The sequence below is a fragment of the Eucyclogobius newberryi genome, unplaced genomic scaffold, assembly GCF_026437365.1.
Source record: "Eucyclogobius newberryi isolate DKJ021-1_F unplaced genomic scaffold, fEucNew1.0.hap1 SCAF_2, whole genome shotgun sequence".
Taxonomy (NCBI): domain Eukaryota; kingdom Metazoa; phylum Chordata; class Actinopteri; order Gobiiformes; family Gobiidae; genus Eucyclogobius; species Eucyclogobius newberryi.
In genome coordinates this window covers 42,487,379-42,506,296 of record NW_027315834.1, presented here as the reverse complement: position 1 = coordinate 42,506,296, position 18,918 = coordinate 42,487,379, and the positions used below count along the sequence as shown (strand labels likewise).

The window sequence follows — 18,918 nt, the reverse complement described above, 5'->3', positions numbered from 1 at the left end:
CTCGCGATACTTCACTTAAAGCCATAATTTGGGCGCTGTAATCATGGCTGTAACTCCATCATCATAATCCATAATTCTGTCTCAATAGCCCACCCGGGCACTGTATTCTGAAAGAAATAACGCGTTAAGACAGTAAATGCATCAACATAAATATTAGAATACTACATTAAGCAGGCCTAAATGTGTGTATCACAGAGACGGATATGGCCTTTTGTTGCGTCGGTGTGGTCCTGGGGAACTAGAGAAAATGCACTCAAACGCGCGCACAAATAGACAAAGCTACTCGGGAACTGGGTCAAAAGCTTCAACACTTGATGTCACTTGCTGTGAAGATGGGACAAAGTCTGCAGATTTGTCAATGTACGTTTATCATTTGAGCTCTTTGACTAAACGTTACATTTAGTGTTGCCATCGTCCATATCATTAGAGCAACTGGACACTGGTGTTTACAGACATAACGTTAGAGTAAAAATAAGGCTAAGGTGTTTTCTCCGGAAAATTGTACTTAGTTCTCCTGTTTTTATTTGACTAATCATTATTTGGTTTGGTGGGATAGTGCCTTTGTTAAATATTCATTATAGTTTACATCCGTGAAGTTGCAGTTTGTGAAGACATTTTAAGGGTTACGGTTTGAGACAATCTACACACAACTGACATTGAGACGTTAAAGGTGGAATGGACGATTTTTTTCAGCAAATTTTGTATCATATTTCCTTGTGGCGTGGATAAATCATTTGTCCTGCCACGTATCAATCATAAAACGCACCTACCGCGCACCTGCAGCCGCGTCAGGTTCGTCCCCACGTTTCCGCGTGCCTAAGCGCATTGATCTATCATAATATAGTTCCCTCAGTGTACGGGGCAAAATGAAGACGGAGAAAGACAGTTCGAGCTGACGCAGAAGTGGACAGAAATCTACGGGAGACGAGAGATGCGATGCGATCCGTTGCGCTAATAAACAAAGGCACGTGTGTGTTGTTTCAGTCCGCATGGGGGAGTGCGCATGCGCACTTCCGCCTGCGTTCTCAAATCGACGAAAAATTGTCCATTGCGCCTTTAAATGATCATTCAACAAAATAAAGGTGTTATGTGGGAATGCTGCGTTCCAGTTGTCCTCGGAGGCTGGATTTTCTGACTTTCACATAGCACTGGAAGACTCTCACATCTCGGAATTCCTACTTGGAAACTCGGGCAACATTTCAGAACCCTGAGTTTATCCGAGTTAGCCAAGCCAACGTGGCAAATATTGATTGTACTGTTGTTTTTCTCTTAAGTTGCTCTCTATTGCCCCCTGCTGTCTGTGAAGCTGCTGTTGAGCCTCTGTAGTTAGAAAAGCTTTTTGTTGTGCTAATGTTGCTAACGTCTACGCGGCACAACAAACATGGTCCTGAAGATGTTACAGGTGAGAAATCTTTTGCTTTGTAACTTTTTTTGGCCCAGCCCACAGTACAACATGCAACTTTCCTCCTCAAGATGGCAGTAGCAACGAGTTAAACAATATGGTTGCCAGGTAACAGTTGTGGAATTACCTCAGTAGATCACTCCACCTATGTCATATTTGCTGCTCACGTAGATATCCATGTGCGGCTCATGATCAAGTTTGCAAAAATGTTCATACCGGAGACAAACAGGCAACATGTTTATTAAATCCCAAATATAATCACGTGATCTACCTTTTAGTGGAATCTGTCATCTGATCTGCCATATGTGCTTTTTAGGTAAAATGTACAGCGGATACTTTTTAATGAACTATATAGAGGAGGTATCTGCACTCTGTACTACTCAATTACATTTTAACTGGACTGAAAAATATAACTTTTTTTAATAGTTTTAGGAGTTATTTTAGCTTGGTTTCGAGTTCAAGTCCCAGTTTGAGCAAACAAAAATATACACATAAAATGTACTAGAAATTAAATTAATTATTTTGAACCAAAGAAAATGGATGGATGGAAACCAGAACAAATCTTTATCAAAATCACTTTAGCTCTTTAACAGTTCTCAAAATCTATATGAAATACATAGGCATACTTTGCAGTACATTTTCACACTGATTGCCTACTTCAATATTTTTGTGCTTTTAAATACAGTAACAAAATTGAGTACTTCTTCTATCACTGGAAAAAGGCTCATATTAGCGTATTCTGTCACAGTCTGACAAAGTTAAATCCTTAATCACTTTCATTCTTTAACAGATTATATCATTTCTGTAGCTCTCTCTCTCCTTCTTCCTCTGAAGATTGTCCTTGTATTGTCCGAAGTGCCATGACGCCATCTTGTGGTGGCTCATTCAAATAAACAGTACAGTTTATGTTGTTGCCTATCTAATTTGTGATTATCTTATTGTCAGTGATGCCCAGTGATTCTTCTAAAGTCTTGACTTTCTTAACTTAACAGAACAGAAACTAAAGGGAAAAACTGCAATGCAAAGAAAGACAAACAGGAGACAGCGAAAAGGTTAGAAAGAAAAGGGGAAAAATAAAGTCACCCATTTCGAGACGTCACGTCTGGAGTGCGCAGGCTTGAAAAGAGGACTCTGAATAATGGCTGTAGGTTTTTACCCTCAGTGTTTAGGAAGCAGTGCTTGGCACTAAATAAAAATAAGTCTTAAATTTGCAACCGTTTATGTAGCTGTATTGAAGCTAAGTGTCTAGTAGACTGTATTGTTAGCCGCTCATTCACTGTGTTCTATTGTATCTTCTCTGGCATCATCCTTGTCGAGATGAGATGTCTGCATACGATTTTGTCTGCTGTATTTGGACTTCTTGCTGCCACATTCTCTCCGCCATGGCGATGGTCGCAGGCCCAGACCACAACATGCATGTCAGACCACACAATGGCAGGCTAAACCCTGGGCTAACCCGACGCTAAGCTAGCGGAAGAGAAGTGGTGTCAGTCTAAACTCCGGGCGACAACAAGGTCTGGTAGGCTACAGTTTTAACAGAAGCTCTTCCTCTCGCCACCAGGAGATAGCTTATATTTGCGTCTTTAAATCTGGTTTACAAGAGCTAAATACAACTTTGCTGCGTTTTGATGGTCTGCAAAAACTAAAACCCAACTTAAAAATAGCAGATATTTAATTTATCCAACAGGTTTTATCTACATCTTTCATTATTGTGGAGTAGCCCGCCCAAACTTGATATTTATACCCATTATATTTGTCATCCTCATAATGGGTACTCAGGATATGAATAGGCATACAGTATGTAGTAAAAACATACTATTGCTTGACACGGGATAATGCAACTGATTGAAACTTTTTTGCTTCTTCAGGTGCCTGAGACATGGAGCAAAAGCCAGTGACAAATGAAATATCATCTGAAATTACACACCAGGCTCGAGGGCAAGCCCTGGATACCTCAAATCCCAAATGGACAACAAGTATATTATTGCCTGAAGAATGCTCTAATGGGAGTTCTGGAGTTGAGACTTTACACTGTCATGAGGACAGTGGAGGTGTTTTTACTGAGGAGGATCACTTTGCCATCAGCAATGATGGCATGTCAGAGTTAAGTGACATCTCACTGCCAGAGGTCTGTATATCGTCAAACACAAAGCTTGTAAAAGAAGAAATGAACTATGAGGTCCAGCAAGCCTATAGAATATTCAGTGAATTCCTCACGGAAAAACACAAAGTCATAACCAGCGCATTCTTGCATCCAATAATAAATGAGGATCAGGAAACCCAATATGGCTTTGGAGGGGTTCGTAGCAGATGTCCGGTTAATGTCAGGCAGTCCATGTGCTTACGCAGGATGGAAGAAAAGTTTGTTCATCAGGAATATGACACCATAACGGAGTTTGTTGCTGACTTCAGGCTAATGTTGGAGAACTGTTATCGCTACCGTGGAGTAGACCATTGGCTGTCGAAACAGGCACAGAAATTGGAAATAATGCTAGAGCAGAAGTTAACGCTTCTTTCCAGGTCAGTGATAATTTATTGTATTATAATATTGTTTACCCACGTACCAAAATTACATTACAAAATCAACATCTTTTGATATCTGTATCTATAAATACAGTCCAACTCCCTTTATCGTTCAGTACAGTGTTGAACGCAAATAAAAATAAAATTATATAATCAAATAATGCTATATTTTTCAGAAAATATGAAACTATGTTTAATGTTCTGATTTATATTGAGGAAATTATACTATATCTAATGCTCAGGAAATTGCGTGAAAAAACAAGTCTCGCCGTGACATCAAAAGGACAGTTTGGTGTCGGAGAGGAACAAGCTTCCCCATCTTCCACCAGGAGAAGATCAACTCGGAGTATAAAAACATTGTCAGTTGGTGGACATGAGTCTATCATGGTACAAACTCTGCGAGCAGAAGCCCAACAAAGGGCCAGGGAAGAGAAAAGGTGCGTAATAATTTCTGCAAATACTGGTGTGTATTATTATGCTCACTAGTATACTGTGTATACTAGTGAGTTTAATCTAGCAAAAGTAGAAAATGTATTTATTTTTCCCTCTTCACAGACAGCGTGAACTTGAGAAGAAAGAGGCAGAAGAAATCTCAGCCAAAGAGATCGATGAGTGGGAGCAGAACTTGTTATCTCAGGCTTCCCCTCACAATGTGGAGACTCTTTGGGAACTGCCAGCGATAGGACACTTCCTCTGTTTGGCTCAGACTGCTCTTAATCTCCCGGAGATAGTCTTTTTTGAGCTAGAGCGGTGTCTCCTGATGCCTCGCTGCAGCATTCTCCTGTCCAAAATTATGTCTTCCTTGCTCTGTCCACCACAGAGGAGGTCTTCGGCGCAACGTTGCCCAGTTTTGCCATACAGACGCTGGGAGTCTGAGCTCAGGCAAATAGTTAAGGGCTGGTATCAATCTGTTGGTTCATCCAATGATCAGTCAGCTCGGGCTGACCTGCTCGGTCTCTGCCACCAGTTTTTTACTGTCCTTGGGGAAAGTAGTCCTTTAGAGGCAAAGGCCTTTCACATGTTGCCCTTTTACCAGCGTGTATGGCTTCTAAAGGGCTTGTGTGACCATGTGTATGAAACACAGAAGAATGTACAAATAGCTGTTCTGGCCCAGCCCATTCATGAATGTAGGGAGTCCATTTTGGGTTATGATAGCAAAGAGAATGCATATATACACTTTCCACACTTTTGTGGCGCAGATCTGAGGATTTACTGTCAAAGTCCTTGTACACCCCCAAACATTCCCTTTCCTTCTGTTTTGGTGAAAAAGATTGAAATATTACACAAAATGGAGAAAGAGAGGCCTACAGACAAAAACACTTGTCAAGTTTACAGGAGTAATTTTAATGAGAAAACGGCTAAAGCTGATATGTACACAAATTGTGAGTTAGGAAGTACTGATGGAGAAGATGTGGACAGATGCCATTCTTGGATAAGAAAACCAAGGGAGGACATTCAAAGATCAGATGATGATGAATGTAGTCATGAATCTAAAGTTGAGCCACATACTTCACCAATTAAAAGACCTAGTAGGAAACATATTTTAATAGAGGAAACATCAGATCAGGAGTTTGATCTTAAATCTAAAAGACTCAAACATGATAGTTTGTGTCCATTACACAGAATTGAAACGATACACAAACGCTGCCTAAGTAATGAGGAGCATTGCTATACAGGAAGATCACCTGCAGGCTCAGTTACTGGGTTCCCATTTGAAAACCTAAGGATTGCAACAGGGAGTGTTGTACCAAGAGAAGACCAAAGACCATATTATCTAAACAAAATCACTCATGTTAAGCTTGAGCAGTGTCAATGCTGCTGCCGCTGCTCAGAACTTGAGGCACAATTGTCCTCTGAACATGCTGACACTTCTTGTGAGGAGAGAATGAATGACAAAATCCTGACTAAGAAAAAAAAGTGGGAAAAAAAGAAGGGAAGAGAACAGATGCCAAACATAAAACTTGGGCTGAAGCGGTCACATCCCGTAGATAAGAGGCTTCCTTGTGCCAAAACTCCCAAGCCTTCAGTGCCAAACCAGCGCACTGCTAGCAAGAGGAAAGTCGCGAAGAGAAAAGTAAAAGAAGGTAAGTAAAGCATTTCAAACAATTCAGTTATAATTATTTCATAGTGAAACATTATTTGTTGACAGGTAATACTCTCACTAAGAAAAAAAAAAAAGAACCACATGCTGGACCATCTTTTAAGGTAAACAATTATCAAATGATAATACAAATATCCACATTTATCTAACACTTTATTTTATGTTTATTTGTAGTTGATATGCACCAACATTGATGATTTGCGAGAGTTAATTAATAAGACGGAGGAAGAGCTTGATGTTCTAGAGAGAAAGAAAATGGTACTTTTTTCTATACAATCATGGCATTATTGCTTAATTTGTTTAAAGAAATAATAATAAAATCACTGATTTTAATATCATATGCAGAGTCAGTTGTATTGGAGAAGAGAAGGAGTCAAAGATCTTCACTGCACATTGGTCAGATTATTGAATGAGCTTACTCCCTGGGAACCTAAACTAATCAAAGCCTATCAAAGAAATAGGTATAAAATAATGTAATTTACAGCCCTATTGCTCAAACGGACATCTAATATCCAATGGTTGTGTCATGATCTGTTATTTAATTTAGGCTACGTTTAAAGAAGGAATTTGAGGACTTCAGAAGTCATCCAGAATTTAGAAACTTTGTACGTGAGAATTCCATTTCATCATCATCAGCGACATCCTCATCATCGGGTGATGAAGAAGGAGAACTGGGGTTTGATCAATGCCGTCAATCAGCACATGAAGATTCAGAGCACATCCTTCCCCGGGTACTTGGAGGTAATTCATTTAAGCTCTTAATGTTAATGAAAATGTGAACTAGTTTGACAATTTACTTCCTGGTTGGACATGGGCATCAAATGTGACATGCTTATAGTTAATTCAAAAACAGTTACATAGCATACTAAACAAGAGCCAAAAAATAGTTATCATTATCAATACTCCTGCATTTTGTTAGATCCATGTTTAAATGAGCTGACGAAAATGGGTTCCTTGCAAGCAAATTGTTCTTGCATTTTGGATGTACTTTTGTATATTGATACAGGGAACACATCCATTAATTTTAATGTAAAAGAGCTGCTTTATCACCTGCTGTTCAACATCTACAAGAGCAGCAAATGGAGACTTTAGGATATTTATTGTGTCAGCTCCAGACACAAAGAGATGAAGTAGTTTAACGGCCCAAATTTGTATAAATATCCAAGAATTCTGATGATGGGTGCAGGCTAAATGCTACTACTCTGCTAGTGCCGCCGGCTGTATTTTATACAGAACAATCCATTTACTATTCTGAGGTTACTCCTTGTTAACAACCTCCCTTATGGCTCAGTTGTACCTTGACTTGAAATGAGTTGTGCTTAAAATGCACACAAATTGCTTGGAAACATCTTTTAATAATCCCATTTAATAAACTTGAGTTTTCCCCCACTCCAGACCACGTCCCCTCCCGTGACTCGTTGTCGACTGTATCTGTAGATGAGAGGGATTTCTTTTTGAAGCAATACATTTCACTCTCTTTTTCGCCATTTCTTGACTCTAAACTTATATGGATATTTACCTCTGGTACTATCCAAAAAGTAATAATGATGATGAAAACCTTCATATGCACTTTAAGGCAATAGTGTACCTTCAGGTTGAAAACCCTCTGTACAGTATATCACCACTGAATCTGGGTACCTTAGCTATAGCAGCTTAGACCAGGGGTGGGCAAACTGCGGCCCGCGATGTGGCCCGTTTGTTTTTATAATCCGGCCTGCCAAACATGGCAAGTAATATTTAAAAAAAGATTTGCCCTTAGGCATCTGTCTGCACTTGTATCCTTAATAAATATGACGTGCCGGGAATTAAATAATAGATTCAAATAGCCTATTATTTGACAGAAAAGTTATATTTTATTTGATATTTAAATTTTTTTTAATACATTTTTTTTCACACCAATGATCGCGGGCCGGCCATCCGGCGCCCGTCGGGACCTGCTCACGCGGGCCCCCGGCGGGTTGCCCGCTACTTGCCTGGATTCAAATATGGCCCTCGGAGGAAAATAATTGCCCACCCCTGGCTTAGACATTCATTCTGCTTTCTGGCAATTGGCTTGAGAACCAAAACACACATTGTACAGGTACTTTATGGTGTGAGGGAGAAATAGTAAGAGCCAATATTTTATTTGAGCATGTTGACCACATATATGTATCGGGATACAAATTATTTTTTATAAGGCATTTTACACATATTATATTTTTTAAATCTCTTTTTGGCCCACCTGAGCCAACATTAAATATTTGAAGATCTCTAGTTGAATTACCATGTTTTTAAGACTGAATGTTTTCACTTTTTTCAGGATCTGTAAAGGATTTGTCCACTGAGCTGTCTGCAGATATTCCTGTTACTCACATAAGTTACAATCTTCAAAAAAGATCCCTGTCTACTACAAGTGTCAATTTGGATCACTCCCTTATAAATACATGTAAATCTGAAGAAAATCATCAAAGCGGGAAATCCGGTAATTCATACTCTGTGCAATCGCAAACCATTCCATTGTTAAAACCCAACTTCCTCCATACTGGAAGTCGACAACCCAAAAGCTACACACCTATCCCAACCCTACTGGCCAAAAGTGTTGGGAACAAAGTGACTCTAATGAAACAGCCAGCTGATCATCTAGAAATCGACAGTATTAATGGAGACGGTAAAGGAACTGTGGTCTCCACTGGCGACATAAATCTGTTAAAGTTGAACAGATCATCCAGTCCTCCACAGAATTTGCCGCAAAAACATGATGCGTTTCATACTGTTCATAAAGAATCGAATCATCTGGTCGGCGGCTCCAACTCTAAACTGAGATGTGAGGAAATAAAACCCCAGCAAGTGTGCACGTCCACCAATGTGACTGGTTTTACCATTCCTGTTCAGCAAGTGCCTCCCTCAAAAAATACTGGCCTGAGGGAGACTAGTTTATGTTCTAGTAATATTCTCCATTCCCTCAGGTCACAACCGAGTGTAATTAATAGCGATGGTCAAACTAGCACACCTCAGTGCACACTTAATAACATCACTTCTGCTCCTTCAAATCTTTCAAAGTCTACAGACTCTAAACAAGAACTTAAGACTGTGTGTATCAGAGAATCACAGTCAATTCTTGTTACAACTAGAGGAGGGAACACCGGGATTGTCCTAGTACAAAGGTCTTCTGATCACACTGGTGGGGCTTCCAAAAGTCCAATCATTACCATTTCACCCCAATTCCAAGCCTTTCTTGTTTCCAAAACTTCCCCTGTTTATTCTTCCAACACTTCTCAGTGTGACAAAATATCAACAGCAACTACTGGCTCAGCAGTCCAATCAGGGGCTGAAACACCCAGCATCAGTCAAGAAGTGAACAAGTATTTAAGTACTACAATGTGTCAAGGACTCACAAGTGGCTATACATCAACATCAAATCCTGGCAAACAGATATCTGCAGTGTCTTGTCCTCTAGCTGTGGTGAAAAATGTCAATCCATCTCTCAATAGCGTTATTACATCCCCAAGTCTGACAGCAGCAGACCTCATCAGCAAGCCTCGTCTCAATCAGACAAAGCAAGATAATGGATCACATATTTCAAAGTTAATTTTAATCAGTCCCTCTTCTCCTCATGATGTCAATGTTTCTTGTACCAAAACGCGTTCTACTTCGGTCAAGCACACTGCAAATTCATCTTTGATTTCTATACAAAGAAACAATACTGTCCAGAAGCAGGCTACAACCACAGGAGCCATACAACAAGTGATGGAAACTTCATCTGCTCCATCCAAACTTAGTATCCACACGAGCTCTGTCAACTCTGTCTCGATTGCCAAGAACAAGGGAGTTTTTGTAACCTCAGGTGTGTATCTTTATTTATTTCCTTTTGATTTGACATTGTACATTTTTGGTATGAAATAATACTAAAGCAAACCTCGGTTCATGGTGTTTTCTTATTTCTAATTCTACAGGAACATCTACAGATCCTATCCAGTTCCCGTGTCTGATTACCACCACCATTCCACAGAACACAGGATCTACTACCACATGCCGTGATACAGAACAAATGGTAACCACTACAACTCAAACTGTCTTCGCAAATTCAAATGTAATCTCAGTTGTTCCTGCTCCTACAACATTGCTTTCGAGCTTGAAGCACCTTGGCATTTCTTCCATAACGAGGAATTCTCAACCAAGAAATGTAACATGTCCTAGCACCAAGTCTTTGTCAGCAGAAAATCTTCAGAAAAAGCATGGGTTTTCAAACATAATGTGGTCCAGCAACTTAGAAGTTCAACCGGCAACATCACAAAGTACCATAAATCCAATATCTACTCTGGGCCTAAAACACATGTCTCTAAATAAAGCATCTATATCAAATGCAAGTGAGCATGTTGACAAAAACTCTTTATTGCCACTACTTTCTTTCACAAGACCTCAAGATGCAGTGCAACGGTCGACTACTACATCATCAGCAACTTCTCCTACAGGCTCAGTCCAACAGCAAGTGGTTATCAACACTTCAACACATCTAGCAGGCGGTACGCGTATTGTCCTAAATAATGCTCACTTTGTAGTCCCACCCCAAGGTTTATGTCCAGGCAGCCATGTTATTGTAATTTCAGGTCATGCACAAAAAGTGCCTATTACAAGTGTTAGAACGGAAGCAACTGTACCATTTCAGGAGGTGAACAAAGACCCCGTTTTCCTGCAGCCCTCAACTAGGCTGCCTGGTGTGCCAGCTATCGGATCTCCTTCTGTAGCATGCTCATCAGCTGTTGGTTGCACAGTACAAGCTACAATTCCCATAAGCTTAGTACCCAGACCAAATGGCCTAAACAACATGCTAGTTAATAAAATTGACTCAGTAGCAAACACTGTAAGACCTAAGGCCTCAGTCGTGTCCACTTCTCCAAATATAGTGCCTCTGGTTTCCACCGTGTTGGGTAATGCATCTACTACCACCGCAGCTTCAGTAGGTCTCGTTTTACCTCGTGAGTCACCACCAATATTGTCGTCTAATGTCTTAATCCAACCTATTAAAGCTGATCCTGCACAACTGCTAAACTTAGCAGCCATTTCGTCCTCACAAGGCTTGATGTCTCCCACTCAGATGTTAAAAGGTCTTTCTGAAAAATCACTAGCTGCAGCAGTACCATCTCAGCATCCCACCATGAGAGTGGCATCCATTTACAGTTCTACATCAACAGCATTACTGCACATGGGACTCGGCAGCGTGTCATTTCAAAAGCAGGAGCATCCAGTCTCAACAACTGCATTGTCAACTCAAAGTGCCCCTCCAGTTATGAGCCCTGGGACGCAGACACTGCCATGTTCTGGGGGGCAGAATCCAGACCACCGTCAAACAGCAGCACATGCAACACTGCAGCTCACTCACTCCCTTACAGAGAAAGTACCACCCATTTTCCTGGCATTGTGACCAATCCTGCAATGGAAAAGCACTTACAACAGACTTCATTCTTGGAGATACAAAACTGTGTAAAGTCAAAGCTACTTCTGAGCCCTGATGGTGCAGTTCTGAGTACAGTTCAGTGCAAGGTCAAGCCCACTTTGCCAGAAACACGAGGTGGACTCTTAATTCCCACTACTGCACTTCAGGCAGAGGATTTGCTCTTACAACCTTCACACGTGAATTTGAAATTTGACAATTAAATGAATTGTGCTGTTGCACCTTATTCTTACCAGGAGTGCCATCTTTAGCTTATTCTGCCTTAGTTTAAACTTTTCTGCTTTGATTTTTTATTGATCAACAAAATACAATGTAAAACAGTTTATTGTCAAAAGTGAACAGTAGAAGACTGAAAACATTGTGTTTTTACTGTGTTTTGTGTAGCTTTTGAAATGGAATGGGCTGCATTTGTTCTAAGGCCACAATTTCAGTACTTTTTTAATCAGCACAAACCACACTACACATAATCGTAGTTCCTTTGTAGATTCCTTTGTAGGACATTTTAATGAATCATTTCCCTCTATCTACTGTTAGACACTCATTTTGTAATGTACTACATTGAAATTAAATGTTTTCTCTAGTTTATTTTATTACATTTATTTAAGGAATATTTGTTACATTTTCATTGGAGAAATGTGGAATGGAAATGTGCATGAAAATAAAACACTGTCACCAAAAGTGGAATAGTTCTTTTCCCTAAGGGAAATTTATGAATAACATAAAATGAAGTCTGTTGAATGAAGGGTAATAGTTTTGACAACTAAAAGATGTAGTCTTTTGAAAACGAATGCCCTTAAGCAAGAAGTCCTTCAAGGGGAGTATGGAGGAGGCAGAGTTCCAGAGGAGATCTTTTCATAAGCAGGAGGAGCATTTGGAACCTAGAGAAAAGTGAGAAACATGTTTGTGTTACTCCACCTAGCTGAATAAAAGTGTAAAATATTGTTTGTAGACAATATGCCTGGGAACTGTACAATAGTCAGTAATCAGATTTAGCCACATAACGTGACAATTGTCAAATACTGGCATGAATGTTTAGTAGAACTGTTTGTTGGAATAGAATTTTACTCCAAAACAAAATCCTCCGAGACTAGTGTTGACACAATACTAAAATGTCAGAATAATGCACATTGACAACACATCTCACATTCAACACAAAATAAACTTAATAGTTTATTTAATATTACCATGTGGTCTTCTAGCAGTGTTTATAAAGGGGCAGATACCTTTCTAATCATATTCAGGAAAATAATATGTGTCTAGACTAAACTTAAAGCCATAACTATAAAACCCTGTGTTATTTAATTTGCCTGGGTGACGAGGGAATTGAATTGACATGTTACAATTATAGAATGTTATCTAAAGAAAGGAATGGGTAAATATTAAGATGATTAAGTGCTGGCCTCCAGCGCTTTGCTCACAGTCACAATAACCTCTTTCTTTTATTACATAATTCTTGACAGTGGGTACATTTACACGTTCAGAAGAAAAAAATGATGATTAGAATAATCAGATAAATTTGTTGTGCGTTTATATGCACAAAAGAAATGTAGACAAAGTATCGGTATGTGAACAACCTGAAATAAATTTGATTACTCCCATCTGTTGACTGTTTACATCACATTTCGGTAATCTTATAACTCCAGAAATCAGATAATGATAATTTTTTTGTTGTGCATGTAAATGTAGCCAGTGTTGTGCTGCCTGAATCCTGCACTGAAAAGCTGCCCACTGAAGTGCATAGTCAATAATACAACAATAATACAATGAATGGAATTTAAATAAAGATATGGAACCAGATCTCACCGCGTTTCTGAAGCTGCCAAAGTCGGTCAGAGCCATCTTGTTTTCTCCTGATGTTCCTGGTTCTGCGTACGCTCTTGTAAAACCTGGTGATCCTGATCCTGTGCTCTGTTGTTAGAAGTTTATTGACAGACATATTTATATAGAGTAAAGCATAAAGTAATACAATTTAAGAAATAAATGTAATCTTACTCTAAGTAGTTTGTAACCACTCCTCTTTTTAAAGTACCAGCATCCCAGAATAAGAAGAGCGGCCAGAATGATCACGAGCAGAGTAATGCATACAGCCCTGCGAAGACAATGTAATAGCACAATAAGAAAATGAGAAATACAGACGCATTCATTAAGATGCTTGAAAGGGACACACTCCTCAGCTCTGACAAATCCTCCCCTGCCACTGGCAAAATAGATGTTGAAATCTCCACGAGGCATCCCGTTGGTTCGGTTACACCTCATCAAGTCTGAGAAATAAAATCCAGATCATTATTCCACTTTTACCATATTCACAATTGAATTAAGTGAAATAGGGTCCAATAAATGTTAAGATAATATAAAGAAGATTAGGCACAGAAGTATTATTTACAGCTGTTATATGGACAGAAAATATTGCAACAGGGATTATTGACATTATGTCACAGTGTTGAATTTGAATTATAAAAAGCTGAATGACACATGTTAGTGACAGCAGCAGAAGGAAAGACCTGTGAAACGTCTCCTTCCCACAGCAAGGGTGGATCAGTCTGTCACTGAAGCTGCTCTCCAGAGCGGACAGAGTGTCCTGCAGGGGGTGAGACTCATGGTCCAGCATAGATGTGTTTAGCCCCTTAGACCCTTCTGTCCCCCAGCTCTAGAGTCCAGAGCTGACTCTGGCTCTTCCTGTTCAGTGCGTCTGTGTTATGAGTCCAGTCCAGTTTGTGGTTCAGATGAACACTCAGGTACTTGTATGAGTCCACTCTCTCAATGTCCCTTCCCTGGATGTGAGGGGGCAGCAGAGTGGTGTCTGCGGAAGTCCACCACAATCTCCATCACCATCTTCCCTGCGTTGATGAGGAGTCCTGCGCCAGTCCTCTATACTCCGCATCGTCCGTGATGACACTGATGATGGCAGAGTGGTCAGAGAACTTCTGCAGGACACAGCTGTCCATGTGGTTTCTGAGGTCTGCAGTGTAGAGGGTGAAGAGAAAGGGTGCGAGGACAGTGCCCTGGGGCACCCCCACACTGCAGGTCCTGGTATCAGACACACAGTCCCGGGCTCTCACAAACTGGGGTCGGTCTGTGAGATTGTCCAGGATCCACTCTGCCAGGTCATACTCCACACCAGCCGTCTCCAGCTTGTCCCTCACAGGCACTTTTGGCCTTTTTTCACCACCACATACAATGTTAAATATTAATCTGGATTAAACCAGGACTAAAGTAGATCCCTATAGGCTAAATCATTACACTCGCTAGGCCTATATAAAACCAATAATAGATTATGATAAGATGACTTTTATATGACAGGCCTAATTCAATTAGTATAATTTGTTTAGAGTAGATCAGATGGTTGCTGGGTTGTCAGGTCAATTGTATACAATAATTATCTGGCACCTGCTGCTGTGTTTAAAAAAACAATATCAAAATCGCCCCCTATAATTTTTAAAGGGCATTCCACACAGTTGTAAAATCCTGCCACACAGAGCTTTAAGATTGAACAAAACTGAAGAACTACTTACCAAGCAGAACAATAATTCAGTTGCAGAGATCCTCTTGCTTTGAACGTTTCTGTAGAAAAGACCAGGTCCGGGGAGCACTGTGGTCCACGCACTGTTCAAATATCTTTCCTCGGTATCTGAAGAATGGGCAAAAACTCCTCATGACCGTCACGGGTTGGGGCTCATGGTTAAACCCATTGAAGCAGCGTAATTAGCGTGAAGCCCCGGGGCCTTGAACCGAGCACCGCAGTCCACTCGTGGGTCTGCGGGAGTCAGCTGCTTCAGTCTTTACATGAAGTGAGACTTAAACATGATGAACAGGCTTTTGGCCCCTCACCTGGTTCTTCAGAGGGCAATAGAGGCTCAAATCAGTTGTGTCAATTCGATTATTTTCCATGGGGAGAAACTGGAGTGAATTGAGACACTTTATTTTACAAAACAATTGAAAATCTGATGATAAAATAAAACACTCTTGGTCTAATATGTTCCTCAACTGTTTGTATTAAAACTATTCTGAGAAATTGGCGCTTTAAATTTTTTTCTTTTTTGGCTCGATTTACCCCTGGAGCGTTTGGTTGAGCGACGCCTTGGGGTAAGTTTGAACACAAATAAGGCTCTTGTGAACTCGGACACCCCAAAGAACAAGTCAAACGGAAGTGCAAATGTTTTTTAAAAATATGTTTTTGGGAATAACATGTACCAAAACTGTTATGTTTAATGAAATAGCTTATCAACATTGGGCAAACAAATTGGCTGTTTTCCAGTTTTCTTTGATTTCCCCATGGACTAATGATGTTGTTTCCTTAAGCTAAACATCCTTCTGCTCATATGCACTTTTCTGTAGCACAGACTAATTCTATTTTTGGGGATTTTTTTTTTGTGTGTGGGTGTTTTTCGTAAATAGTAAAAACAGTGGTTGAGCTATATTTTGAATAAAATAAAAAGTCTTGCAATGGATCAGCTTTGAATCAAATCCTCTTTAAGCTTGCGGGCTAAACCCAGCTTTCTCCTTGGATGGTCAGTCGGGTTGGTTGTCTAATTGCGTTGTAATTGTTTCCACAGTGGACACACAGGGTGGGCTCATCTTGCCTGATAAACCATCTGATTAACTCTCTACTCTCTATGTTTTTGTTTTGGCAAAAGCTCCTCAACAGCATCATGTTGTAGTAATCTGTTGATATAAATGTAGAGGATTCAACATGGATGAATTTCATACCTCATTAATACATTCCAGTTATTGCTCACATTCAGAGAGGTCTAACACATGTATTGATTGGCATGTCATGTATTTTAAAACGTCATGTTTTTTGTTTTTTTTGTCACTATAAGTTTCAAGATTTATTTAATTGTCTGATATCTATAGCGTGACAACCAGTCGAATCTTCTACAAAATAATCAAATATGTTGAGTGAAGGCCTGAAAGGTTGTTTTTCAGTGAGTCCACTAGAGGGAACCCTAGTCTTCTAGTGTGATGTTGTGGCACCAGCTACAGTTGTATGTCTGTGTTTAAGTACTGCCTAGAAAACTACTACTGTGTGGGATTTTATGTTCTGCAATTATTATTATTATTGTCTAAATGTGTGACACCGAACCAACCAAGTCAACAACCAAATCAAGCAAACGGAAAAGGCAAATTAGCAATGCATGAGGGACGAATGATTGAAATAAAACTGTGGTCACTGTATAAATGTGCAGTGTTTGTTTTCACCCATAGCAGAGTGGGCGTGTATCCTCTGTCTACCAAAGTAGTCTGATCTGCATATGTTTCATTCACACACTTGAAATTGTACTGTATATCTGTGACAATGTGTCCATTTGAACAGTGGCTTTAGATGGTTTGACTGCAAGAGAGATTGAAATAATGGGTTCAATAGTTTAGGTTTAATGTAGTCTATTATCTACATCAGCCTAGCAGAAAAATGCAAGCGACGTGGTGGCTTTTAATGATTTCAAATGATCTTCTGGACTGGAAAGTTCTCCTCCAGACCTGAGCTTGATAGTTGTGGGTTTCAGCTTCTTGTTTACAGGTAATATTGGGGGACTTCTGCTCATTCAAAAGATATCATAGTTATTTTCAAATTGTTAATTATTTCTACGGGCTGGTGCTAGATTTTTATCACTACAAAACTATGTTTTCATGTTTTATGTTTAGTTATTTTCTCTCTCTCTCTCTCTTTAATTACACTTTTGTCTTTGCTAGGTTTTTAGATAAAATAATGCTTTAGGTAAAGAACTTTTTATTTTCTTGATAGCCCTCGTGCTGTCTTCGGATCTGGATATCCCCCCTCCCTTCACAACATTAGCTCTCCATAGTCTATGGTTGTGTACTGTTGTAGTCTATGGTTGTGTACTGTTGTAGTCTATGGTTGTGTACTGTTGTGGTCTATGGTTGTGTACTGTTGTAGTCTATGGTTGTGTACTGTTGTAGTCTATGGTTGTGTACTGTTGTAGTCTATGGTTGTGTACTGTTGTAGTCTATGGTTGTGTACTGTTGTAGTCTATGGTTGTGTACTGTTGTAGTCTATAACAGTACACAACTATAGACTACAACACTTGTGTACTCTTGTAGTCTATGGTTGTGTACTGTTGTAGTCTATGGTTGTGTACTGTTGTAGTCTATGGTTGTGTACTGTTGTGGTCTATGGTTGTGTACTGTTGTAGTCTATGGTTGTGTACTGTTGTAGTCTATGGTTGTGTACTGTTGTAGTCTATGGTTGTGTACTGTTGTAGTCTATAACAGTACACAACTATAGACTACAACACTTGTGTACTCTTGTAGTCTATGGTTGTGTACTGTTGTAGTCTATGGTTGTGTACTGTTGTAGTCTATGGTTGTGTACTGTTGTAGTCTATGGTTGTGTACTGTTGTGGTCTATGGTTGTGTACTGTTGTAGTCTATGGTTGTGTACTGTTGTAGTCTATGGTTGTGTACTGTTGTAGTCTATGGTTGTGTACTGTTGTAGTCTATGGTTGTGTACTGTTGTAGTCTATAACAGTACACAACTATAGACTACAACACTTGTGTACTCTTGTAGTCTATGGTTGTGTACTGTTGTAGTCTATGGTTGTGTACTGTTGTAGTCTATGGTTGTGTACTGTTGTGGTCTATGGTTGTGTACTGTTGTAGTCTATGGTTGTGTACTGTTGTAGTCTATGGTTGTGTACTGTTGTAGTCTATGGTTGTGTACTGTTGTAGTCTATGGTTGTGTACTGTTGTAGTCTATGGTTGTGTACTGTTGTAGTCTATAACAGTACACAACTATAGACTACAACACTTGTGTACTCTTGTAGTCTATGGTTGTGTACTGTTGTAGTCTATGGTTGTGTACTGTTGTAGTCTATGGTTGTGTACTGTTGTAGTCTATGGTTGTGTACTGTTGTAGTCTGTGGTTGTGTACTGTTGTAGTGTTGTAGTCTATGGTTGTGTACTGTTGTGGTCTATGGTTGTGTACTGTTGTAGTCTATGGTTGTGTACTGTTGTAGTCTATGGTTGTGTACTGTTGTAGTCTATGGTTGTGTACTGTTGTGGTCTATGGTTGTGTACTGTTGTAGTCTATGGTTGTGTACTGTTGTAGTCTATGGTTGTGTGCTGTTGTAGTCTATGGTTGTGTACTGTTGTAGTCTATGTTTGTGTACTAGTCTATGGTTGTGTACTGTTGTAGTCTATGGTTGTGTACTGTTGTAGTCTATGGTTGTGTACTGTTGTAGTCTATGGTTGTGTACTAGTCTATGGTTGTGTACTGTTGTGGTCTATGGTTGTGTACTGTTGTAGTCTGTGGTTGTGTACTGTTGTAGTCTATGGTTGTGTGTTGTTGTAGTCTATGGTTGTGTACTGTTGTGGTCTATGGTTGTGTTCTGTTGTAGTCTATGGTTGTGTACTGTTGTGGTCTATGGTTGTGTACTGTTGTAGTCTATGTTTGTGCACTGTTGTAGACTATGTTTGTGTTCTAGTCTATGGTTGTGTACTGTT

General features: G+C 39.8%; 2 protein-coding genes across 3 annotated transcripts; one reads left to right on the top strand and one right to left on the bottom strand.

Annotated features, from left to right (window-relative positions):
* The first annotated feature begins 2,828 nt into the window (after positions 1-2,828).
* Positions 2,829-6,284, top strand: LOC140366868 (uncharacterized bromodomain-containing protein 10). Of its 2 annotated transcripts, XR_011928087.1 has the most exons (5): positions 2,829-2,921; positions 3,271-3,922; positions 4,168-4,362; positions 4,481-6,130; positions 6,201-6,284. XR_011928087.1 is itself a non-coding variant. In XM_072453061.1 (4 exons), exons 2-4 carry the CDS (start codon positions 3,282-3,284, stop codon positions 6,015-6,017), a joined length of 2,373 nt encoding a protein of 790 aa, XP_072309162.1. In that variant the 5' UTR covers positions 2,829-2,921; positions 3,271-3,281; the 3' UTR covers positions 6,018-6,277. The 2 variants fall into 2 exon arrangements, 1 of the variants encoding a protein (XP_072309162.1); XM_072453061.1 differs by having other exon boundaries at positions 4,481-6,277.
* Positions 6,285-12,202: 5,918 nt separating this feature from the next.
* mlana (melan-A) lies at positions 12,203-15,127 on the bottom strand. Its single transcript, XM_072453069.1, has 5 exons — positions 14,970-15,127; positions 13,625-13,718; positions 13,450-13,546; positions 13,261-13,365; positions 12,203-12,335 (listed from the first exon to the last, which is right to left on the bottom strand). Exons 2-5 carry the CDS (start codon positions 13,711-13,713, stop codon positions 12,267-12,269), a joined length of 360 nt encoding a protein of 119 aa, XP_072309170.1. The 5' UTR covers positions 13,714-13,718; positions 14,970-15,127; the 3' UTR covers positions 12,203-12,266.
* Between the last annotated feature and the right edge of the window lie 3,791 nt (positions 15,128-18,918).

Excerpts from the sequence above, each read along its gene's own strand:
- LOC140366868 (XM_072453061.1), top strand. The coding sequence starts at position 3,282 with ATGGAGCAAAAGCCAGTGACAAATGAAATATCATCTGAAATTACACAC. Across the intron at positions 3,923-4,167 it reads AAGTTAACGCTTCTTTCCAG|GAAATTGCGTGAAAAAACAA; the intron begins GTCAGTGATAAT and ends TCTAATGCTCAG. Across the intron at positions 4,363-4,480 it reads AGGGCCAGGGAAGAGAAAAG|ACAGCGTGAACTTGAGAAGA; the intron begins GTGCGTAATAAT and ends CCCTCTTCACAG.
- mlana (XM_072453069.1), bottom strand. The coding sequence starts at position 13,713 with ATGAGGTGTAACCGAACCAACGGGATGCCTCGTGGAGATTTCAACATC. Across the intron at positions 13,547-13,624 it reads GGATTTGTCAGAGCTGAGGA|GGCTGTATGCATTACTCTGC; the intron begins GTGTGTCCCTTT and ends TTGTCTTCGCAG. Across the intron at positions 13,366-13,449 it reads GTGGTTACAAACTACTTAGA|AGCACAGGATCAGGATCACC; the intron begins GTAAGATTACAT and ends TTCTAACAACAG.